We start from the raw sequence: 22,754 nt of genomic DNA, 5'->3' as shown, positions 1-22,754 counted from the left end.
AAATCAGCCTTGAAAAAACATCTCACCACATGTTATGCTCAAAGACCTTAGAAGGATCAGTTAAAATCCGTGATCCAAGTGGAGCAGCTGGTCGTCTATTACTTTGGTGCCTGTGTTGCATCTTGCTTTTCCTCAGACATAAAGCAGAAAGCCTTGTAATGAAATTCATTTTGTTCAGAGACCTGAAAACACATTTAACTCAAATTACAATTTTGCTGTAACTTAATTGTTTATGTCGCTTACATGAGAAACGGGTCAAATAACCAAGCACCAGTATCGGCTTTAGTAATAATAATCTACTACAGTTCAATTGAAATGCTTTTCGGAACAGCAACATCCCTTCAGTGCGCTGAAAACCCAAATAATCACAGAGTAGGCTGGAATGAAACCAACTGAAGGACAAATTATTTGGTATCATTTCAAAGTCCTATCAGGCAGGGGAAAGAAAAGCAATATACGGTAAAACAATAATCCAAGTCTGATATTGCACCTTGACAAAGACAAGCAAGAAATGATCAGTAAAGAAACCACTTGTTCTAGTGGGTACATTCTGTCACCAAGACTGACTTTTTCACCCCACTCATCATCTTCAAAAGACTTCATTCTAGATGTGTGACTCTGGTTTTATGCTTTTAGATAGGAAATGAAAGATTTTTATTTTTAGAGTGTAAACATTATGCACCAGAAAGCCTTCCAAAATTTCTGATCTCTATGTAATACCCTCTTTGAAATGAATGGTCCTAAACGTTAAATTTCTACCAATGCAAATTATAAAGTGATTGAAATTTTTCTATTACATTTATATTTTACTTTACTTGAAATTTCTTCATACAATATCAAGAAAGTCCAAGTAATGAAAGATAACAAGTGTGTTTATCTCATACCAGCATTTTTTCTTGGGTTTTTATTTTCTTTGGGGTTTTTTTGCATATTCTCATTAATGTAGGCTTTTAATGAGATGAATAAAATTAAATACACCTCTTAATACTACTTTTATCCTGATGTGCCTTTGTTCTTTTTTCCTTCAAATGCTCTGCATGACTTTAAAAATTATTCTTAGTCCTACTTTTTTTTCCTTCCTTTTTTTTTTTTTTTGGAGTGCTGCTTCTGTAAAAACCACACATACAAATTTAATGCACTGGAAATACAAAATGCAGTTACAAAAGAACAGGCACAAGACACTACTAGAAAACATTGTGTTCAAACTGGTTACAAAAAGAAGATTTTTATCTTGTGGAAAATAGTACTATTTGATCACAAATCTTGTACTGTGAATCAAAAATTACTAATTTGTACACATCACTACAAAAACTGGCAAAGGAATCACTAATTAAATTAACAGCTACTCATTTAAGGTGTACTTTTGAATGAGTCATGCTTTAAAAAGGGCATTGTTTATTCACTTAAGCCTACAGAAAAAAAAAGGAAAAAAGATTAAAATTTCTTTTTATTTGTGAAAGATTAAATAAAATGAAGTTTACCTTATGGTTGTCAATGCCAAATAAAATTGTTGTTAATTTTGGCTAATAAGACTGCAATGTTACCAGGATATGGGGGCACTGCCATACAGTGAAAATATATCATGCTGTCCTATTAAAAAAATCAGAATTTCTAATGTTAGCAAGTTTATTATGGCTTTTTTTTCTTAAATGTGGTTCAGCAACTAAAACAATTCCAGTTTATACTTCAATTACTACAAATTGTTTATGCTTTGTATTTGAAAATATGTATGCATTTTTCATAACACAATGCATAACTTAACATATATGGGATATAATAATAATTATGAGACATGAAAATTAAGACATTATGACAATTTCTGCAAAATGTGTAATTTACATAAAGGGAATGTTCTTGAAAACAAAAACAAATAGAAAATTCTTCAAAACCCCAAACCTCAATCTGATCTAAAATTATTATTATTAAATTACAGTAATGCCTGGATAAAGATTCCATTATTACAATGCAAACTGTTTACAAATCCTCTTCCTTCTTCAATCATTCGAAAAGATCTGAGTTAGTATCTTGCATTTCCTGTGCTAGCATTGATATTCACCATAAAATATGATTCAGCTGCTAGGCTAGTCACATAATTTTTTTTGGCTTTCTAAATATCTCAATAAGAACATGAAAAGATGCACAGATGGTAATTATAGTCAGATGACTAAGATGATCTTGCATCAGTAAAATCCAGATATGAAACTCTTTCTATGAAAATGTAATCCTTTGAGTGTTAAGTGAACAATTTTAGCTGATAAATTCTGGAAAAAGCAAAGAGAGTGAGGTAGGTGTGGAATTTAAATTTACTGTTGCATCCAGTGTTAAATGTGAATGAACCCCTTGGAGACATGCATGTATATCCCTGAGAATTAAAAGTGATCCACAGAGCATGAGATAAGTGGACAACCTGGCTACTAAAAGTTGAAAAAGCATCTAAATTACTTGGAAACCTAAATAACATTTTCAGAAGCAAGTCCTTGCTCAGTTGTTTCTCTAAGTGATTTCTGTTAATGAAACATGCAAACACCCTTTCTCTTTGTCAGGTAACATGATCATACCCTGAAGTCACGACAGTAAGAAATGCCTAAAAGAATTAGGAGTTATTTCCTTGTTCAGAGGCACAGTCAGGAATAGTTTAAGTTTTATTATTATTCAAAGCAATTCAATCTTCGTCTTTAAAGAAATTAACACTAAACTGAATTACATTAAAAATGGCTAAATTTTGTGGCAGCATAGCAATTTTTCAGGAAAAGAAAAACTTTAAAGAAGCAATGCAATTGATAACCATGCTGAAAAGCAACATGGAAGACTTTTTTTCCCTGTGGAGTACTGCCTTTTATCCTTTATAATTTTGTCATTGTTACAAGTATAGATCAGTTTAGTTGAGAAATTTTAAGAAACAGCCTTAAAACTCCTCCTCTCCTCAAACCAGCTAACACAGCACTTTTAGCAATGCTTTTTGAAAGTGGACATGCAAAAGAATGAATACACATCAAATGCAAGCTACACCTGAAAGAATACATTTTTAATTGATGTTGCCATTAAAACCTGGAGCAGTCACACCCACAGAGACAAAAATAAAGATACAGGAGAAAGGAACTGTTTTAATGTTTTTTAATGGCAGATTACACCCCAAAACATATGTAAACCACTTAACTGATGAGTAAAATCCTTTAAAAGTATCAGTTCTGAGGGAGATGTCAGTGGGGAAAAAAAAAAAAACCAAATCAAAAAGAACAGAAATAACCTTTTATTTCTGTCCAAGAAGCTAATTTAATGAACTCACTAGACGAAAATATTTTGACATTTGACTGATCTCCAATTACAAATACAACAACTTTTTCCATCTCCAATCACTAAGCCAACTTGTAGAGCCTCTGTTATAAAGAAAAAAATAGCCTATACTAGGAACAGTATGTGCAGCTTATGTTACATTCCTGGACAGAAAAGTATTCTGGAAACAATTAACTTCATACAGTCACTTTTGCTTGGCACCTAGAAGCTTATCTAGACATTTGACCATTAATCCCCAACACTCTCCTGTAAAGCACAGCTGATCTATTTTATCACCATCAAACACTACCAAAACTCAAAACACTTTACACAAAACAGATGCAAGTGACAATCATGGACACAAAGGAAAAAAATTTTCAAGATAATGGTTACACAGAAGGTATAACTATGAATTATCAGTGGCTATTTTTAAAATACATACATATTAATATTTCTTAATATTTCAAATCCAGAGGGATGGGGGCGACTACTGTCAACCAGACTCATTCATCAACTGAATGCTTACTGCTATTCTATTCTACCAAGTGACTAATCATGCCCTCTTGAGGTTTCATGATTAGTTTTTCAATTATATACTTCCAAAAAAAATGCACATTTGAAACAATAGGATATTTCACAACTTTTCAAACTCAGCAGATCTAAAATTTTCAACTGTTTTTCTTCCTCGTGCGTAATAACCAGGAATGATGCAGACCTCCCTGTGGGCATACAGCAACTTCAGTAAAACTGCTGCAGAGCACTGACTCCCAAGGAGAAGAGAAAAACAAAAGAAAAATTATTTTGATTTATTCTGACTTCTATACAGACAACACGGTTAACACTGGTTAAAAAGCAAAGCAGATAAAAACAAACAAATCAACGCCACCACATATGGTTTTAATCACGTGTACACAAATGTTGAGTGAGAAGTGCCTGTTCTTACACCAGCTGCCAGGTAGCCTGTCAAATATAGTCGAAGAAAGAGGAAATAGTTTCTACAATGGTAGAGGGAGAGAGAGAACAGGAGATAAACCCTGCTGATGTTCTGAAAACATTTACTTGAATCACAGAAGAGTTACCCATTACCCTGCACACCCTCTGCTGGCTGCTGCTTACACAGGAAGGAGGAAAAAGAAGAGAAAAAAAAAGGAGCTGTGGTGACTTTGTGTCATCACATATACATGCACAGTGAAGATGCATCTAAACCTCCAAATGCAATCACTTAAACTGTTTTTAATCCTATTTTGTACGAAATATCGAACATTTAACTGTATTGTCTAGCAAAAGATGATTTGTCTCAACACAAACGATGTTTTCCTTCTATTAAAGATGATGAGAATTGGGATAGAGCAACATGAATTTTACTACTGTCTACAATTTATATTGAAGCACTTCATTCACTAACATTCCTGCAAGACTCTGGGTGTCCATATGGACTTGGCTTAGCTACAACCTGCCCTGTCAGCTCTGAAGTCACCGGCAGTGTTGCAGATCCACCGGGCAGGATGCACTTACTGTCCTACCCAGGTCTTTGAAGGAGCAACTGCAACCACCGTGTTTGTGTGTTTAACTCAATTCATCAAATAACTGTAAAGCACCAGAAAATCAAAGGCCTCTCTCTTTGCTTACAGTATCAGTGAAGATTAAAGGTTTCACTCAGAGACCCCGAAGAACAGACACGGACAAAACACACAAAATATCAGCAACTTCCGCATTACCCCATGCGGGCGCCTGGCCTCTGGCAAGCAAGGGAAAGAAGTTTTTCCGCAGACTTCAGCTGCTCTGCCGGCAAGCAGTGACTGATAACTGTGACAACTTTTGGAATGTAGCTCTAAAAATACACAACTGAAGCGTCATCCATCTTAAGGAGTTGCTGTTGGCCTTGGAGTCTTAAACAGGGTTAAACAAATCCCTTAACATTTCCAACCTTCCCCCAAGTCCCGGTACGCTCCATCCCACCCCGCCGTACCCAAAAGGGGTGGTGGCCGGTGCCAGCGGCCCGCAGGTGCCACCCCGGCCGGGGTAGAGCTCCCGGGGCAGCTCGGCGGCTCTCCCCGACCCCCGCGCAGCGCCTCCCTCCTGCCCGGTCCTCCGAGCTGTGCCTGGCCGACGCCGCAGCGCTGCCGACTCGGGAGCGGCCCCGCTCCGCCACCACTCGCGGGGCCCGGCCGGCCCCGGCAGCGGCTGCGGGGCCCGGGGAGCCGCGGCGGGAGGTGAAGTCCGGGCGCGCCGCGCGATTCCGCCCCTGAAAACTACAGTACCCGGCGGGCCACGGGGAGGCGACGGCGGCGCAGGGCTGTTCGTGCCTGCTTTGCGGGAGCTCGGCGCTGTGGCGGCGGGGGAAGCGCGGGGAGCGGAGCCCCGTAGGGAGGCCTCGGTGTGCGTCTCTCGGGAGTCAAGGAGCAAGAGGCCGCTCGGGCCTTTCCCCGCTTCGCTTCACCTCTCGCGGGGGTTTGAGAGAAACCCGGGGCGGGCCCGGGCCCAGCAAGGCTGCGCGACCCTCCCACCGCCAGGCTGGAGAGGGGCAGGAAGGCGAGCCGGGAGCGGGGCAGGAAGGCGGTGCCCCCCCGCCGGCCGGGAATGTGCCCGCAGGCGGCCCCCGGCCGAGTCAGGGCCGCCCCCCGCACGCCCGGCCCTCACAACGTTTGCCGCGTCCTCGCCCGCAGGGCCCACGGCTTCTATGCCAGGGATGCTGGTGTCGCCCACAGGAAAAACCTGGGACTCCTCAGGAAGATCATGTGTCAGGTAATAGCGGGGCGTTTCGGCGCTGGCTGAATCCCTGCGGGTACCGGCTTTCAGTAGGGAGGGCTGAGTGTCAGTGCTTAGCCCGGGTGTTTGAGAAGTCCCTGGTCACGCTGGCGAACAAGTTTGGAGGAAAAAAATCTGCAGTTTTACTGAAGAGAGTTAGAAATGGTTAAATTTACTTCTCGAGTCTCAGACCTAGAATTGTAGAGACGATTATGCTGTGCAAAAACTACAGAAGCACCCGTAAATCTAATACTTGTGTTATAAATAAGCTTTTGTGAGATTTTATATCACTTATTTCCCTAAAATGGCTTCATATTTAATACCAATATTAAATTCATAGTGCTTAAGAGAGCGTCAACATTAAACTTGGAAGGAGTTCTCACAACTAAGTAAGCTAATCAGCAGAGTTCTTCAGGTAAACATAACCCTAACCAATCAGTGAATTGATGCTATAATAAGAAAAGGAATTAAACCAATTAGAAACTGAACTTTTTTTTAATCAAAATGATTACTGCTCCCGCGCAATAGTTGATAGGAATACATTGGAAGTGGAAGGGAATTAGCAGTTATGTTATATTGAAAATACACTTTTTGGAAGTCAGCTGAAGTGTGTTCTAATGTAATTAGATCAATGGGCATGCAAAGCTTATTGAAATAAAAATAAGTACATTTGACCTACACTTTTTTTTTTTGCAAGACTAGAACCTTTGTTAATGGTATAAAGCTACTGATACTTATAATGCATGCAAGAAACTTTTATGGAAGCAGTTTATTCCATTAACATTTCAGGCACTTTTTGCAAATAACTGCAAACACATTTTTCTGCCTTTCACACCAAACACGGCTGGCAAAATGGAATTAGAATTCTATGCATATTTAAACTCTAGGGAGTTTAGTTCTTGATTTCAAAAGTCACCATGAAAGTTTAGTTGCCAGCTTCAATGCAGGTAAGATAATGACAGAACATTCCTCACCCATGCTGTCCATTATAGGTAATAAAAAATCTTTTAATTTGGTTTAAAAAAAAGACAATTTTTCCTTAAGAAAGGTCCTTTAATTTGGTTTAAAAAAACCAAATAAGAATCTCTTTTATAATTTCAACTATAAAGTTTCAACTCATGTAAGTTGTTAAGCTGCAGGAGCCAAATAAAATATTTTCCAGAAGCAAAGTTTGTTACAAAAGCCATCATTATTACAACTACTGTGTTTCAGGAAAGTACTAAATTCAAGAACGTTTGGACAACTCATTCTGCATCTCCTATTGCGTATGAAAGAGGAAGAATATACATGGACAATTACCAGTGCTGCATTAGCAGGTAATAAATTTACAATTACAAGGCACCCTGACAGTTTTGAGACTGTGATTCTGTGTTAGACATGTTGTTAACTTTACTCATTCAAATAGCTGCTGTGAATTGAGTGGAATTTACCTAGGAACAAGAAATAACCAGGTGCGTAAATCTCCGTTGAATTACATTTAGATGCCCTTGTATTTTCATGTGACACTTGCTTTGATAAAAGAAAGTCTGATCTTACTGTATTAACTTCAGCTTTCAGAGTACTTTAATAGGAGTGGAAGATTATCACCATTTTATAATCTGGCACTGAAAAGCCAAATGAAGTTCTCTGTAGTCTGGTAACTAGCAGTGTACTAGAGTGTGTCACAAAATCAGGCAATGTAACAAGCCTCATGTCTATGAATTCTGTATAAAATAGGTAAATTATTTTTCATGTGAAAGTACAGCATTCAGAGCATATAGTGATTTTTGCTAATGTATTTTGCAGATCAATTCTCTGATCTGATGTACTCTCTTATTCCATCATCAGTTACAGAGGCACAGGTTAGGAGGCAGCATATGGCAGGGTAGAGGATGGGAAATCTGTGTACACCAGCCCTTGTCCTTGCCTGTCCCTCCTGTGAGGGAAGTAGCATGGTCTTGGAGAACTGCACTGCTGAGTAAGTTGTGGTCAGAGCAGTTTTGAGACATAGAAGTCATATGATACATAGAAGACAAATTACTCTGTCAGTGTAAACCACTGAGAGTTAATTAAATTAATCTATCACTTACAGCTGAGATCTAAATCTACTTCTATTCCTACATTGTCTGAATGCTTTCAGTACTGGGTTAACCTGTCTAACATCTTTCAGGTTTATCTTTGTCTCATCCTCTTCCAGAGGGGAAAACTATGCACAGTACAAAGCTTTCATTTTAGTTAGTAGGGTTTGTTTAAAAATATCTGAACCTTTATGTTATGAAAGGCAACATTGGAAGAACTCGAGGGGAAGGTTCCAGGATGATCGTTAGTTTCTGAAATATGCTTTCTTTTTAATGTATATCACTAAAGGAAGAATGTTACTATTAAGTTTGTTACTAAAAGAAAACAAAAACAAACCCCAAAACAAACAAACAACCCCCCTACCCAAACCATAACACCAAACCAGAAGATATAGAGAAGGTTAGCTTTTAAATGTTACATTATATTAACTATTGTTTATTAGGCCTTATTTTGAGAGAAATTTCAGTTATATTTACAGAGTAAAAATAAGATGTTTAGATTTCTGATCTGCCTAAGGAAAACGCAGGATTTGTAAGACTGTATGAAATGACTTGTTGATAGAATGTGGTCTACAAAACAGACTAATGATTATCCATCATTTTCCTCTAGCATTGCACAAGCGCCAAGAATACTTTATCAAAAATCAAAGTGTGCTAAGTCAGAAAAAATAGAAGATGCTTTATTATTGGAATGCCCACTGGTAAGATTATTTTTTACTAGAGCATTGTTGTGCAAATAGTAAACGAATATATTTCAGTGAAATATGTTTAGAATAGAGCACTCTTTCCCTGCAAACTACTTTCTCAATGTTTTATGGAGTTAGGTCATTAAAGGTTTGCAACATGTACTGATTTATATTAACTGAACATTTAGAGGTATACTTCTCTGCATTTCTCAATAGTGCATTCAAATGCTTTTTTGGTAAGTGTTCATGGAAGATTTTATGCCTTTATGCTTATGCAACTAACTCTTAATTCCTTACAAAATAGATTCTGTTTATATTTTTCTTTATTTTTTAAATAGCAAGGACAGTAGCTGGGAGTTTTAGTTTTCACTAGATCTGTTCACATTAAAAAAAACAAAAAAGCAGATGCACTGAAGGCCCATTGAAGCAACTCTGCCCAAAATCTGTTCTGCTGTTTCTAACTAATATATTATATAATTTCTCTCCCCCACAAGGAGTTTTTCTCCCATCCAGCGTCCACAGATCTTAGAAATATTAGGCCAATCCTTGAGGTGCATAAAAATAAAGCAGTGTAAATACTTTTCTTAGCAGTTACTGTTGAGTTACCATTGAATGTCTTATTTTGCAATACTTCAACAATTTTCTCTTCCAGACTGGTATCAAATAGATCAATAAGCAGTTACACTTAACTTTTTGCAAGGCAAGGAAGTTTTAGAAGATGTCTTTTCTAGAAAAGGTAACTGTCTTGCAAAAAGTGTGACAACAGATTATTTATGTGATAGATGATTATTTGGCATGGACATGATCTTAGAGATATTGATGCCATTAGCAGGCTGCTTTCCTCGTTTAGCTTTTGAGGAATGTGTATTAAGTTTTGTGTTCTTTTGACTGTGTCCAAATGTTATGTATCCTCCTGGTACAAATATTTTTCTAATAACTTTTTTTTATGCAGGGGGAAATGTTACCAAGTCCCTCAGATTATAAAGCTTCCCTGATAGTCTTGACGGTGCAGAACTGGCTTCTACGTCTCTCTGCCGATAGTGGAGAAGTACTGGAAAAAATATACCTTGCTGGTTCCTGTTGCAAGTCCTTCAGGTATTAAACAACAACTAGGCTTTATATAATTAACACTCATTAGTATTATAGTGGAGAAGGGAAGTCATGTTTATTTTAGTACCATCCTCTGGCTAACTACAGGTTTGTTAGTCTAGAACGTTACCTGGAGTATTGCTCCTGCATGCTCTTACCTGTAGAAGAATTTTATCAACTTAAGTATTATAGTCTTAAATTTGGTATCAGGTTCCACAAAACCTATGCTACTATTTGCTTTTCTCTGACAACTTTACAGCCTTTAATATTGCAATGGCAACATACCAGGAAAGGAGCTTTAAGAGCCGTAGAACAAACCTCAACAAACAGACAAAAAATACATTTAAAGTTTGAGCTGTTTTGAACATGCTAACATTCTTCTCCATTTTGCTCTTTTAAAGCAGAGCAGTTACTGCTTCTGGTAAACTGCTGCTTTTTTTTTCAGTTCTCAGAAGAAATTATTTCCTTTAGGCTGAAGGATAAGAAGGCGGTGATTATGAAAGGAAGGAGAAAAACTAAGATGGGAAGTGTTCGTGCTTTCCAAATTTTTCTCACAATCCTGTATGAAATAAGCCATCCCTACTTCCGTGGGTTCTGCACTATTGCAAACAGCAAACATCTCGAGCACCTCTTTCGAATCAAATACTGAAGTTTGCCTGGGCATAGGCATCTGCATAGTTATAGTAGATTACATTTTATGTGAAATAATATATTTACTAATGAATGGGTTTTTAAGTGATTAAGATAGGCCTTTCTTGTCACAAATAGGTATCTGAGCTGGGATACTCCTCAAGAGGTAATGGTTGTAAAGACAATTCAGAATAAGCTCCCTGCAGCAGCACGGCAGGTATGTTTGTTCAAAAACCGTCAATTTTACAATATTGATCAAAAAAATGTACAAGTACAAAGATGGAGACATTATAATTTGTTATTATGGCAGAAGATCAAGGTGTCCTACCATTAATAACTATATTCCATATTCTTTTCCAGGCAGGAATACAACAGTCTGTATTGTTTTATCTTGCTGTATTCCAAGTTTTACCTCTTTCTTTCATTGGAATGCTAGAAATAAACAAAAAGGTAAGTTAATTTCTCCATTAAAGTTGATCCGTACTGTAGTTCTATGACAGTTCCTAGTTTAGGCACTTGTTTCAGAATTTCAGAAGCCATACTTACAACTTGTACAAGCAGCTGAAACATTAATTAGCAACAGTGTTCTTGTTTCTGATAGGGGTGCTGGGGGCAAGATTCTTAATTCTAATGACCAGAAGAGAAAATGCAAATGCATTCTGTTATTGGGTTACTCTTTGACATGTAGAGGGACTTTAGCCTTTATTTCGAGCAATCGTAAGAATCAGGAAATCCTAAAGTAGACTTCTTTTCACCTCTTTAACGAAAGACAGATGTGCCTCTGACCCTGTCCTAGTAATAGTCTATGAATTCTATACAGTTACAAATTTTTCAAACTTCTGTTATCACTGTTAATGGATAACAAATGTAAATATGTCTTGATTTACCAGTCAAGAGCAAACAACCTTTCTGAGTTCAGTTTGCAACCTGTAAGTAAGAGTCTGTATACTGGGAAGCCTCGAGGTAGATGGCAAGTTTTACTGTTCTATTTTAAGCCAAGAAAACCCTGGATACAACTTACAAATGAAACAGTAAAAACATGCAAACTCTCTCTTCAAGGTTCTGTGAGGCACAGTCTCGTTTAGGGTCCAGAGCTATGAGTGAGTTTTAGTTGGTGCTAGGTTGGGTTGAGGCTGTAATTGGGATTGGGCTAGCAAGAGAAGGTGTGGGGTTAAACTTTTTCATTTGGGCCCATGAAAGTTTGGGGGCATTGTGTATTGTTCTTGCAGTATTTAGGACTGGAAAAAATATTACCAGTATCAAAGGTATGCTCAATCTGGTTAGGAATGGCATGCCAGATTCATCACGGTCATAGTAGGCAAAACATCTGAAAGAGTAATGCTTCGGCTGTGTCTGTGCTGAGTACTCATGAGAGAAATTGTTACAACTGGGAATAATGGCAAGGCAGAATTTGGGATGTGAGAATACACCCAGCAGTAGAAGCAACCAGTGAATGCAATGCCAAGCCTGATATAACTATTAGATTAGATTAGATTAGGGTTACTGTTTAACACTGCAGAATGCACCTCATGCATCAGCTTTACTGAAATGTTACACAATAAATTCTGAGTTCAGAGTGGCTAAGGTCTCAAAGATACAAAGTAGACTTCAGAGTTGGAAGACTATTAAGGTTTGTGTCTGGAAGACACTGGGACCTAAGCTAACAAATGTATTGAAAGAGCCATAAGTCTAAATAAAAGGCAAAGTCTCAGGATTGAATATATCTTTCAGAACCAAACAGACCACAAGATCACTGATAGTGTTAAGATGTAGGAGTCTTGCAGCTTTTGGGTTTCTTTATGTTTTTTAATTGTTTTTAAGCCTGTTTTAACTGGTTTAATTGCTTTTTTCACATAGTGAGTCAGATTAAAGAAATGAAAACTACATTTCCAAGCATACCTATTGGAAAAATTACAAACATCACATGTTGTTATTCATTAAATATGAAGAATTAGTTTGTGGGGATTTCTCAGTGATGTGTTAAACAGTGGCACAAATGAATACTGCATAATTATTAAAAGCTTCTCATGTTGTGTCTAATTTGGATTCAGAGAGGATCCTGTACTCTGTGACAGCTGGATAATGTAGTTTTGGTACAGCTGTACAAAGAGCTGTGATTAGACTAGTATTTTACCCTGGTGATAAAGAAAGAAGATCTGAAATCAGGACTTGTAGATTGAGTTGCTAGTTCTGCTAACATTCTTGTGACGTGCTGGATAATATAATCTATTCATGTATGATAATATCAGGGTAGCATGGTATAAAGATATACTGAGAACTGATTAGGGAATGAATCCGCTTGCAGATTATGACTAATCTAACCTTAGGTGTTACAGCAGTGCAAAGTATTACAGAAACTCAGCAGCACAGGTAAATTACAGAAAACTTCATGAACTTAAAACACTGATCATAGGGTTTGATCAGAATAAAAAAGGAAAGTGATTGCAAAATTAAGGATATAATGTCACTATTTTTCATTGTCTCAATTATTTCTTCTCTAATAGAATGCATTTTGCTTCCTTTTATTCCAGATATTTGGTAATAGTGTGACAGATGTTGCTGTTTCTAATGGAATCCTGATTGTAATGTATAGCGTGGGTCTGGTCAGACTCTATAACTTCAAGGCCATTTTGGAACAGGTAATGAAATACAAAAGTTTTCATACAGTGCGTGCTATTTTGGGGCAACAAGTCATAAATATTCACATAATGCTGTATAGGTACATGGGGATTGTGTCAAAGGATAGAGTTCCTGCCTAAATTTATTTATAGTCAGAACATGTAAATGGATACACTATTAGAAAATTCTGCCTGCACTAGTTACAGGTGGCAAAACATGAGGGGGTCAGAGGGGCACTTCAGAGGAGTTATGTAAACGTTAGACCAGATGTGCTCCTCTTTACACACCTAGCCTGTAGCTTTAGATGATTGTTAAGGCCAAAAACTGGTGGGTGTGGAAGATTGATCTCAAACAGAACTGCAGGGAGCCTTTGGAGTTTATATCCTTCCAATCAAAAATCGAACGTTGATTCAAAAATAAGACCTCGAGAAGTATCTAACAGGATAAAGAATGCAGTAGCAATGGAGCAGTAAAACTAAACAGTAAGTAAATATGCATCGATAAAGCTAAATTGTTCTGTGTTATTTTAGTTCATGGAACAGCCATTTGATTTGGGACAAGAATTCAACTGGAATGGTCAGGTGGGAGTTGTAGGAAAGTATCCATTTGGTCTTCCATGTAACATTAAAATAACAGGTAATTATGATCTTTGTGTTATCTTGGCTGGTGGCTTTTATGATGTAATTATTACTTATTTCACACCAAGAAAATTAAAATTACTTTGCTTATATTGTGCCATAGCTATATTTCTGGATTTACATTATAGTAAAAACGTGTTTTGCTTTAGTTGTAATTACAATTATAATTATATAAGACTACCTAGAAAACTATTACAGCAACTAAGCTATCTGAAAAACCTCATAAGCAATGTATGAAATGAAAACTTCTTCCTCATTTCTGAGACAAAACTGCTCTTGGGAAAGAGGAAGGGCTAGGATAGCTGCTAGTAGCACCCAGAAACAGTACATGGTATGTAAGCAAACATGTGAGAATATTTAATCTAATTTGCAGAGGAAATTTAAGAAAACTGAATACAACTTGTCTGACTTGCATTTTGGTAATTCTAGGTTGTCAGAAATGTGCCAGTTTCAGTAAAATTAACTCCTGAGAAGAGAACGAATTATTAAAAACAATTCTTATGCCTTAAATCATTAACTTAAAAATGTTCTGCTTTGTGTAACGACTATAATTTCTCTGAAATCAGACAGTGATTTCTGTTGGTGCATTTAAGATTAGAATTTGGTGCTAAGATTCTTAATGAGTGACCAAAGACTGAGACTTTCTTTGAAACAAAAATACATTCTCACAAGTTCACACTCAAGGCACTTGCAAAAAAAAAAAAAAAAGTAAAGAAAGAAAAAAAAAGTTGGTTTCACAAGTATCAAAGAACGCATTCTTTTAGTTCTTTAATTTTGAAGGTTTTTCTATTAAATGTTTTTTACAGGTGATTGTCCACATAAAAAATGCTTTTGATCTTTATATTCTTCAACTGGCAGATAATAAGAAATAAACCATCCAGATTTACATAAAAATGAGGAAATACGTAAAATACAGACTTACATAGTAAAGGCTTTCAGTTAAAATGCAATGTTTTATCAACACAAAGTAATAGGTTGCTATAATTGATGTCTCAGTTTCTGCAAAGGGAAATTTTTCCTCTTTTTTTCTCTCTCTCAGTCTGTGAAAGCACCATTTAATATTATGGGCCCTGTGGAAAACATGCTTATAGATCATTGTAGTTTTTAGTTTTGAGATTTAAAACCAGTGTACTGGAAACAACATTTTTGATCTTGAATTCTGTGCAAGAGCTTGTGGAAGTTTTGAACTCATGACACACATTTGCCATGGCTGCTCTTTGCAGATACTTGTATTTCTGTGGGTTTCGAGTTGTTTTCTTCTAAGAACAAGATGGCCAAATGCTTCTTGTGAGCAAGATCTTAAGATCTTATTTCAGAGTTTAGGCTTGTATTTACTATAACTTAATTGTGTGTCATTTTCCTTCTTATTTAGTCCTAGCCTCCCTACAGAAATTGCCTGAAGGGATGGCCATTATTACAGTACTGGTTTTATGCTGTGAGATACCCAAAAAGAAGTGTATAGAGATCAAAACTATGTACTTACCACTTCATTTACAACTGTTAACTGGTGAGGATTTTGATTTTGGTCACAGTGGAAGGAATGGAAAAGTACCTATAAATCTTCATTATGTAACTTCTAAAGGTCCAGAACTTAAAACTAGTTTGATTTACTGTTAGAGGATACAGTAAATCAAGGAGGAAGATACTTTGTAGATTTTTTTTTTTTAGAGCAAATACTTATTAATGCTGCCATGAACTACTTTATGACTTTATTTTAGATGAGTCTGGAAAGTTTTAAGGAAGTGAACAAAGAAGCTCAACTGGAGATTGAAAACTGGCAAGACTTGGGAAAGAACTTGCAAACAATAAAACGGGTGTTAAGCAATGAGAGCGAGTGACACACAGCAGGAAAGTGAGAGTTGAGGCAGCAGAGTGACATTATCACAGTGGTTTAAGTGGCTATGATCTTGCAAATCTTTGCCAAATGAACATAAAAAGAAAGGCATATTTTATCAACAGTCTGTACTGCTCAGGATTGATATGCTACTTAATCATACCATACATACACATATTTAATTGTATCATTTAGTCCATCTACCAGAATTTTTGAGGAACCTTGCTAGATATTTTATTTTAAAAGTTGGTAGGACTAAATGTTAACAAATTTTCTTAACTCATTTTTCATTTTCTGACTGATTTTAATATCAGTAGGTCCTCTGCTTATGCTTCCATCTTCAATATTCTTTACATTTTCAGCAGATACCTGAGTTTTTTATAACTTTGTTATATCTTGCACAGAATCTCCCATTTCCTATGTGTTAGTCCAAAAGACAGCTAGACAACTAGCCACTTTCCAGCTCAGGAAAGACTTCATTTCCATTGGCAGTGAACTAATTCCATTCAATCTATATGCTGGAAACGTGAACAAAGGAAGAAGAGAGAAGCGAGAAGCGCTCTGTAAACATAGTATCTCATGTCATGTGACATCTCAGCACCATTGGCTAGAACCTGGATAATTATCTAGACTAAGTAGGATAAGAACAAGTCTAAATTTGGATAAAACCTTTGGCACACAGGAGTCCAGATAAGAACATTGCTCTCCTCACAGAAATTCAGTTTGTGTTTTTATACTCTGCCAGTTTAAATGCCTCTTGTAACTGCAGATTTTGCCAGGTATTTTCCCCAGCTTTTCTTTGTATTGTTAGAAAGAGGTGATCTTCAGTCTAAAATTGATTCAGTTATGGCAGCTGTAGAAATGGCTTTAATTTAGCTCGTTGTCAGAAGTTGTAAAGTTCTGTGCGGTCCATTTCGTTCAAAGATGCTTCTCTCATTTACTAAACAGAGGACTTGTAAGAATGGCTTATTACATCTCTATAATTTATCCCAACTGAACTGCAAAGGAAAACTAAAAACACATTAATTACAAAAATTTCCATATTTTTATTGATTATAGATTGCATTCATTGTGGTCCACACTATTTTGTTGTATTGCACAAAAGGAGAAAGAATATTCAGATTCTGCATTTAATGCTGTTATTTGAGACTGCTGCTTGCTGTTTCCAGCTATTTATGGCTATTTTTCCCAAGAGAATATTGACCCTTTTGATATGGTCTTTTGATCTGTTCATGTGTACATCCTTTCTCAGTCAGGTGAACTGGATTAATTTTAATTATTTGCTATGTCTTTGCTCATCCAGCTCATTTGGAGTGATGTAAGTCAAAGGTATTAGAAGAGCAGTTCAGCATCAACGTCTGAGAAGGCAGTAACCCTCCACAGGGAGCTGCAGATTTGTGCTTGGATGTTAGCTGAGGTAGCATAGCTGGTGCTGGAAAAAAGTTCACAGCCAATGCACTTCCACCAGTCTTCAAAAGTTCTGAACAATTAGTAGCTTTATTGGAATTTAGAATTGTAAGGATCAATGGAATTATGATTGTTCTGCTACTAATGGTGTTAACATTACCGAATATTTGCAGATACCCCACCTTTGCTATTTGAAGCATCTTCTCTGGAGAATGCATTTCAAATTGGAGGTTACCCTTGGCATTATATCATCACACCTAACAAGAAAAAACATAAAGGAGTCTTCCATATTTGTTCTCTGAAAGACAATGCTTTGGTAATATATTCAGATAGCAGCTTCTCTGAAATTAATGTGTATCATGTCTGTCTTCATCTCTTATTCTGAGTAGCATTTGAGGTAATAATACCCTTGTTTTCCAATGTGGTGCTTTTGCAGGGATCACCCCAGAGTATCAAATCAGCTATCCCATGGAGTCATGTGTAAAATGTTTCCTTCTGAATTAGTACTGCTTCTCATAATTTCTTCATTCCAATATAATAGTGGCACTGTCAGGTCTACAAAGCACTGTATTCGTGACTTAAAAGTTAAGTCTCATTACCTGATTCCTTGCATGGTAACATCTTAATGCACTTCTGCGTAGTCAGCCTACCAAAAGCTGAGTAAAGAATTATTTTAAATTTTAAGAAATTGCAGAATAAATTTCCTTAATGTTTGTAGTTTATTTTTGATTTTTGCCTTCTCAATCTCCCTAGAAAGACTTCATTGCTCAGTTTAATCCCTCTCTGTCCCTAGAAAGCTTTTATGACTCAGTATAATCCATTCCTAATTATTTTTATGTACTGTTCATCAGATATTCTTTTGTGTGAGCTCTCTATCTCGGCTTTTATTTTTAACCTGGAGTTGACCTGAAGATTCTGTAATACAAGCAGCTTCTAGGCCTGTTCAGAGTTCTTGACTAAATAAGTCTCATCTGTAGATGTCCTTATCTCTTTTGCTAGCCTGATCAAATCAATGATTTCCCCTCCTATGTCTTATTTTCAAAACTTTTGTTTCACAACTCTAGCTGAAGATCAATTTTGATTAAAATGGATATGTACAATCCTTTCTTATCTGTTTTTTTCTATGTGGGTTCATATGTTTGAAAATTTGAATGATCAATGTCAGCTAAATTTACCAACAAAAAGCTACTGCCAGAGTCCCAAGGTTTTAACCAGCTTGCATCTGATTGCTGAAATCACGAGCTGTCCCAGGCTTACATGCTCCACAAATAATTTGCACAAAGAGGCTAAGCCTGAGGTTTGAAGCTCAAGTCAGACTTTGTGCTAATGTTTGTCTCATGTCTTGATACACCCCATGTCTTGGATATTCAGATTGCTGAAATTGTTGATGTGTTTGCAGAGTGTAGACTAAATCTTCATTTTGCTTAGTTTCAAGAGAGAAAGGACTATATATAGCTAAGATACAAGGTCATTGCTTATTGCATATTAAAAATGTTAAAACTGTTCCATGGAATGTCTTGAGAATTGGAACTGAGTCTTTTTATTATTGTTGTTATTATTATTGTTCCACTGCCATCCTTTCTGGTCATGATTAGGAGCAATACTTAAAAACCTTCAGAGGTATGTAGTGAGGAGTTCAGTATTTCCTCTTTAATTAGATCTGTGAGACTTTCAAAATACTAATATTCCTTTTCTTCTTCAGGCAAAAAATGGCATACAGGATATGAAATGCTGTTCACTTGAACCTGACTGGATTTATTTCCATCCAGATATGTCAGGTAGAATAATCCACGTGGGACCAAATTTGATAAAGTATGAGCTTTTTTTTTTTTCAAATCCTATTTTCATCAGAGCAGAGGTTGCATAACTGCACAAATTCAGTAGTTTGACAGTTTGCAGGCCCAAGCACTCATTAAATTATAGAAACTGTAAAATGTCTTAAATTTGTCAGAATTTCTGGTAGAAACATCTGCAGATTTCTATGTGATGAATATGGGCACTGGAGGCCAGAGTCTAGATTTTTATATGAAAAATGTTCAAGGACCACTGTGTTAAAATGTCATTGATAAACATAAATTACAAAAATAATTGATTTCCATTACACTTATTTCTGATGTTTTTATGTACACAATTTAAAAAGATTATGTAGAAGTGTTGTAGTAGGCAGATTAGAATACGTGACTGTAATTTCTGTTTCTTTTGTAGAGTCTTGAAGCTTAAGGAAGTTAAAAATCGTACAGATCAAATGGAGATTGCAGAAGATTTTACGATTGTAGCCAACAGAGAAAACTGTGTGAGTTTAGTGTCTGAGATCACAATGTATGATTTTGAGCAATACACGGGGGTTTTGCATATATGAGTAATCACTGTGTTTTATGGGCTCTATTCAAGATTTATTGAAAGACATTCTGTGTCATCATCAGAGTTTAAAAAAATTTTTGAAAACAGTTACATTTTCAGGATAGATTTCTGAAACCTCCAGTCTTTTCTTTAGTTTTCAGCATTCTTTATGGTGTGCAGTATCACATGTATCATGGATATAAAACATACTTAATAGATGATAACAGATTTCCTTCAAATGAAGGCGCCACTAAGTGATAATTGTGTGCCTCTCTGGTGCTCAGGTAAGTTGATCATACAAATGCTAGGAATGTTCCAAGTCCCTCATAACTTAGGGGTAAGTCTTCATAAGATAGCAAAGACAATACGTTGCTTCCAAAAGTCTGTTTCTTTTCCTGGCCGTGCACACCTGTCACTCTCTTGTGACAGGTTTGGCATTCAGCTAACTCTTGGTGAGCCAAATCAGTGCACTACAATAATAGAAAAGGTGAGTGCTTGTCTGCTTGCTTGCTGAGCTGAACTGGAGCAGAACAGAACTGAATCATCAGTGGATCAGAAGAGTGCAGAAAGGCAGAATCAAGTGGTGAGGAGATGATCTAAACCTACTGGTAGGACTGAGCTCTTAAATCACCTCAGTTGTTTTGTGAAGTCTTTTGTGATGTAAAATCACAAAGACAATCTAACATCAAAACGGTGAAAGAGCACACTCATGAAGAAAATTTTTTTATAATGGCTGGAACTGTCATTTTGCTTCAGCAGACAAGGTTATGTCTTACCTACTAGCAGGTTTTTAGTTTGAGTACTGTAAGATGCCTGGAAATCGGTCATACTAAAATTTTGAAGCTTTTGCAGAAAAAGGTTTGTGTATTAAAAATCTACACAAACTCAGGAGTAAATCTTCCATTGAATTCAGAAACTGAAAGCTAGGTCATCTAATGACTTGCCAAACTGGTTTTTTAGGGTTTGTTTGGGTAACTTCTGTTACAGTAAGAACAAAGAAATATGAGTTTTAATCCTGTTTGTGCTGTGCCTATTCCTTTTGACTTCCATTGTGACATTGATAACCCAGTTTTGAATGTTTCTTGTGGAAAAGAACCCAGTGGAAGCAGCGGTGGTGGTTTAAGATGCTACTTTTCCCATCTTCTGCAACTAAGAGTTTAAGAAACAAGCTGATGGTGACTTTGCTGTGTCAATTCTCATTCCAGCATCTTAGTTTCTGACACTTCTGTTCTAAAAATTATGGTAGCTGAGAACCTTTGCCACCTCTACAGGACTGAGAACTTCTGAATATGAGTAAATATTAATAATACCTCAATTAAAGTCACTAAGTTCATGAAGCCTCATAAAGAAGCCATAGCAGCACTAGGGCGATGCACAGCTAACGAGTGAAACAAGGTCTGAGAGATTAAAACAAGCTCAGAAAGCAAAATATAGGAAATTGTCAAAAAGATGGAAACTAAAATGCTCTGAAGTCTAGAGACACTTCTCTATGTTTCTCCAAAGGTGAACAACACTGTTACTGTAACAGCTTCTGGTCGAGTGGTGAAAAAGCGTTTTAACTTGCTGGATGATGACCCAGAACAAGAGGTAACTGATGCAGTGAGTAAGACCACTTCATGGATTATTTTAGATGCTTAGCTATCCGGAAGTCATTCTTGTTTCAGGTGCAGTGGGTATAACCATTAGCTATGTATGTCTTTGAGTTCTTTATTCCTCTTCTGTATCTGTCTTCTCAACTTCTAATTGCTTCAAATGCTCTGTCATCTTTTCCCCTTAGTTGACATTTGAGCTATGGATTTTCTCTTTCTTGCAAGAACTGCTCTTGTGCCCCACGATACCATCATAACTCCATGTGACCTCAGTGGCAAAGAAAGGAGATATTAATGTGACAAACCATTACTCTTTTCTCCATTCAAATATCTCCTTTAAATGCTCCTTACAAAGCATTTTATGAAATTAAAGAAATTTCTTTTTTTTCCTCTGCTTTAGATTCCTCTTGTCTTTGATGTAATATCTCTAAACTGCATTTCCTTTCCCAGTTACTTTGATTAGATTGCAGGAAAAGGTATTTAACACTTTTCCTTTAAGTAACTGCTTCTTGAGAATGAAAACGCCACATGCTTTGGTGTTGAGTCTTCAGGAGGTTATGAAAAATATTTTTTAGCTCTCTATCTAGAGCTGGAGCTGTACTTGTCATAAGCACAACAGTTAAAATTTATCAGTTTCTGGTAGTCACTTCTTTTTTTCTGAGAAAGTAGATTGTACTATGGTAAAACTACAGCACAGTCCAATATAACCCTTAAGGGTCTGCAGTTCATTTCTATCCAATTTTTCTTTTAACCATAATAAAAATAGTCTGCACACTCTTTTTTTCCCCTGCTGTTACACTTTACTTGGGATTCCAGTAGATGTTTTTACACTATGGAAGAAAAAGACTGGCGTGAATTTAAAGAGTATGTCACAGTGAAATAAAGGCAATTAAGTTAGTTCACAGTCTTTACATTTTGGTCTCAGTTCTTCACTGACACACTCCATGGAGCAAGAGAGAGCTCTGAACAGAACATAGAAATATTCATGTGAATGGAATTACCCTAATATGCTCATCCTCTCAAAACCAGTAAAGGTTTTAAGCTACACTGTCTCTACCATGTCTGCATCAAGAGCTTAAATATATATCTTCTGCTACTTTAGAAGTACCTTTTTTCTATATCCTGTATGTTATATATAAAAATACATCTACTTGCATATTATAATTCTTCAGAATATCACTTTATTTTCTCCTGCTTAAGGAATTTCACTGAAATACACTGGACAACTTGTGTTGGGAAAGATGCCTGTTGGGTATCAGTGTCCCACAGTTTTCTTTGTCAGACCAGAAGACTTAAGAAGTAGAATTTTTCCAATTCTGCTTTCACCAGAAAGAAAAAAGAGCTATTCAATTTAGGTGGAGGGGAATGTGAATTTACGTTTGATTTCTAAACCTGAGGTTTTGTTTTTCCTAAGACATTCAAAATCGTGGATTATGAAGATGAACTGGATTTATTATCCACTGTGGCAGTTACTCAGATAGGAGCTGATGGAAGAGCTCACCTTGATTTTCATTGTAATGAACATGGGATTCTCCTTAAGAGTATTCCATTCCGGGAGTCCTGGGATGTGGTGAGGAAAATTCCTGTCTTTTGTTCACACTGTCTCTTCCCTATACTCGTTTACCTGCCATTTTTGTTCAGATTTGAAGCAAATATATAAATAGGGATGAGATTTGTATAAAATAATAATTACAAACTCTAAAATTGTAAGTATTCCATCAGACAGTAGCTCATTTATCTGAAAATCTCCATTATTTGAAATTATTATTCTTTTTGTTTGTTGATTCGTTTGGGTTTTTTGGCTGGGGAAAGGGCTGTCCTTATGTATTTCTGAAGTATTTATC

General features: G+C 36.6%; 2 protein-coding genes across 7 annotated transcripts in view; one reads left to right on the top strand and one right to left on the bottom strand.

Annotated features, from left to right (window-relative positions):
- METTL8 (methyltransferase like 8) overlaps nucleotides 1-22,754 on the bottom strand; it is an 80,523-nt gene that overhangs the window by 16,546 nt on the left and 41,223 nt on the right. For 2 of the 3 annotated variants that reach the window (XM_032692596.1, XM_032692595.1), the window contains 2 exons: nucleotides 1,482-1,590; nucleotides 27-182 (listed from right to left, as the gene is read on the bottom strand). In XM_032692596.1, the coding sequence (XP_032548487.1) occupies nucleotides 27-169 (143 nt within the window). In that variant the 5' untranslated portion in view covers nucleotides 170-182; nucleotides 1,482-1,590. Of the gene's footprint in view, nucleotides 1-26; nucleotides 183-1,481; nucleotides 1,591-5,242; nucleotides 5,428-22,754 lie in introns of those variants that run through there. The other variant, XM_032692597.1, reaches the window with a different exon arrangement.
- DCAF17 (DDB1 and CUL4 associated factor 17) overlaps nucleotides 5,465-22,754 on the top strand; it is a 40,088-nt gene continuing 22,798 nt past the window's right edge. The window contains exons 1-13 of one of the 4 annotated variants that reach the window (XM_032692593.1): nucleotides 5,479-6,018; nucleotides 7,234-7,337; nucleotides 8,689-8,779; nucleotides 9,717-9,859; nucleotides 10,622-10,700; nucleotides 10,844-10,933; nucleotides 13,015-13,122; nucleotides 13,633-13,738; nucleotides 17,155-17,297; nucleotides 18,684-18,793; nucleotides 19,187-19,272; nucleotides 20,825-20,920; nucleotides 22,325-22,438. In XM_032692593.1, coding sequence (XP_032548484.1) covers nucleotides 5,854-6,018; nucleotides 7,234-7,337; nucleotides 8,689-8,779; nucleotides 9,717-9,859; nucleotides 10,622-10,700; nucleotides 10,844-10,933; nucleotides 13,015-13,122; nucleotides 13,633-13,738; nucleotides 17,155-17,297; nucleotides 18,684-18,793; nucleotides 19,187-19,272; nucleotides 20,825-20,880 — 1,281 coding nt within the window. In that variant the 5' untranslated portion in view covers nucleotides 5,479-5,853 and the 3' untranslated portion in view covers nucleotides 20,881-20,920; nucleotides 22,325-22,438. Of the gene's footprint in view, nucleotides 6,019-7,233; nucleotides 7,338-8,688; nucleotides 8,780-9,716; nucleotides 9,860-10,621; nucleotides 10,701-10,843; nucleotides 10,934-13,014; nucleotides 13,123-13,632; nucleotides 13,739-17,154; nucleotides 17,298-18,683; nucleotides 18,794-19,186; nucleotides 19,275-20,824; nucleotides 20,921-22,324; nucleotides 22,481-22,754 lie in introns of those variants that run through there. The other 3 variants (XM_032692591.1, XM_032692592.1, XM_032692590.1) reach the window with 3 other exon arrangements.

The sequence above is a fragment of the Chiroxiphia lanceolata genome, chromosome 7, assembly GCF_009829145.1.
Source record: "Chiroxiphia lanceolata isolate bChiLan1 chromosome 7, bChiLan1.pri, whole genome shotgun sequence".
NCBI classification, from domain to species: Eukaryota; Metazoa; Chordata; class Aves; order Passeriformes; family Pipridae; genus Chiroxiphia; species Chiroxiphia lanceolata.
Note: the sequence above shows the minus strand (reverse complement) of the source record. Positions and strands in the feature narration are given on the sequence as shown.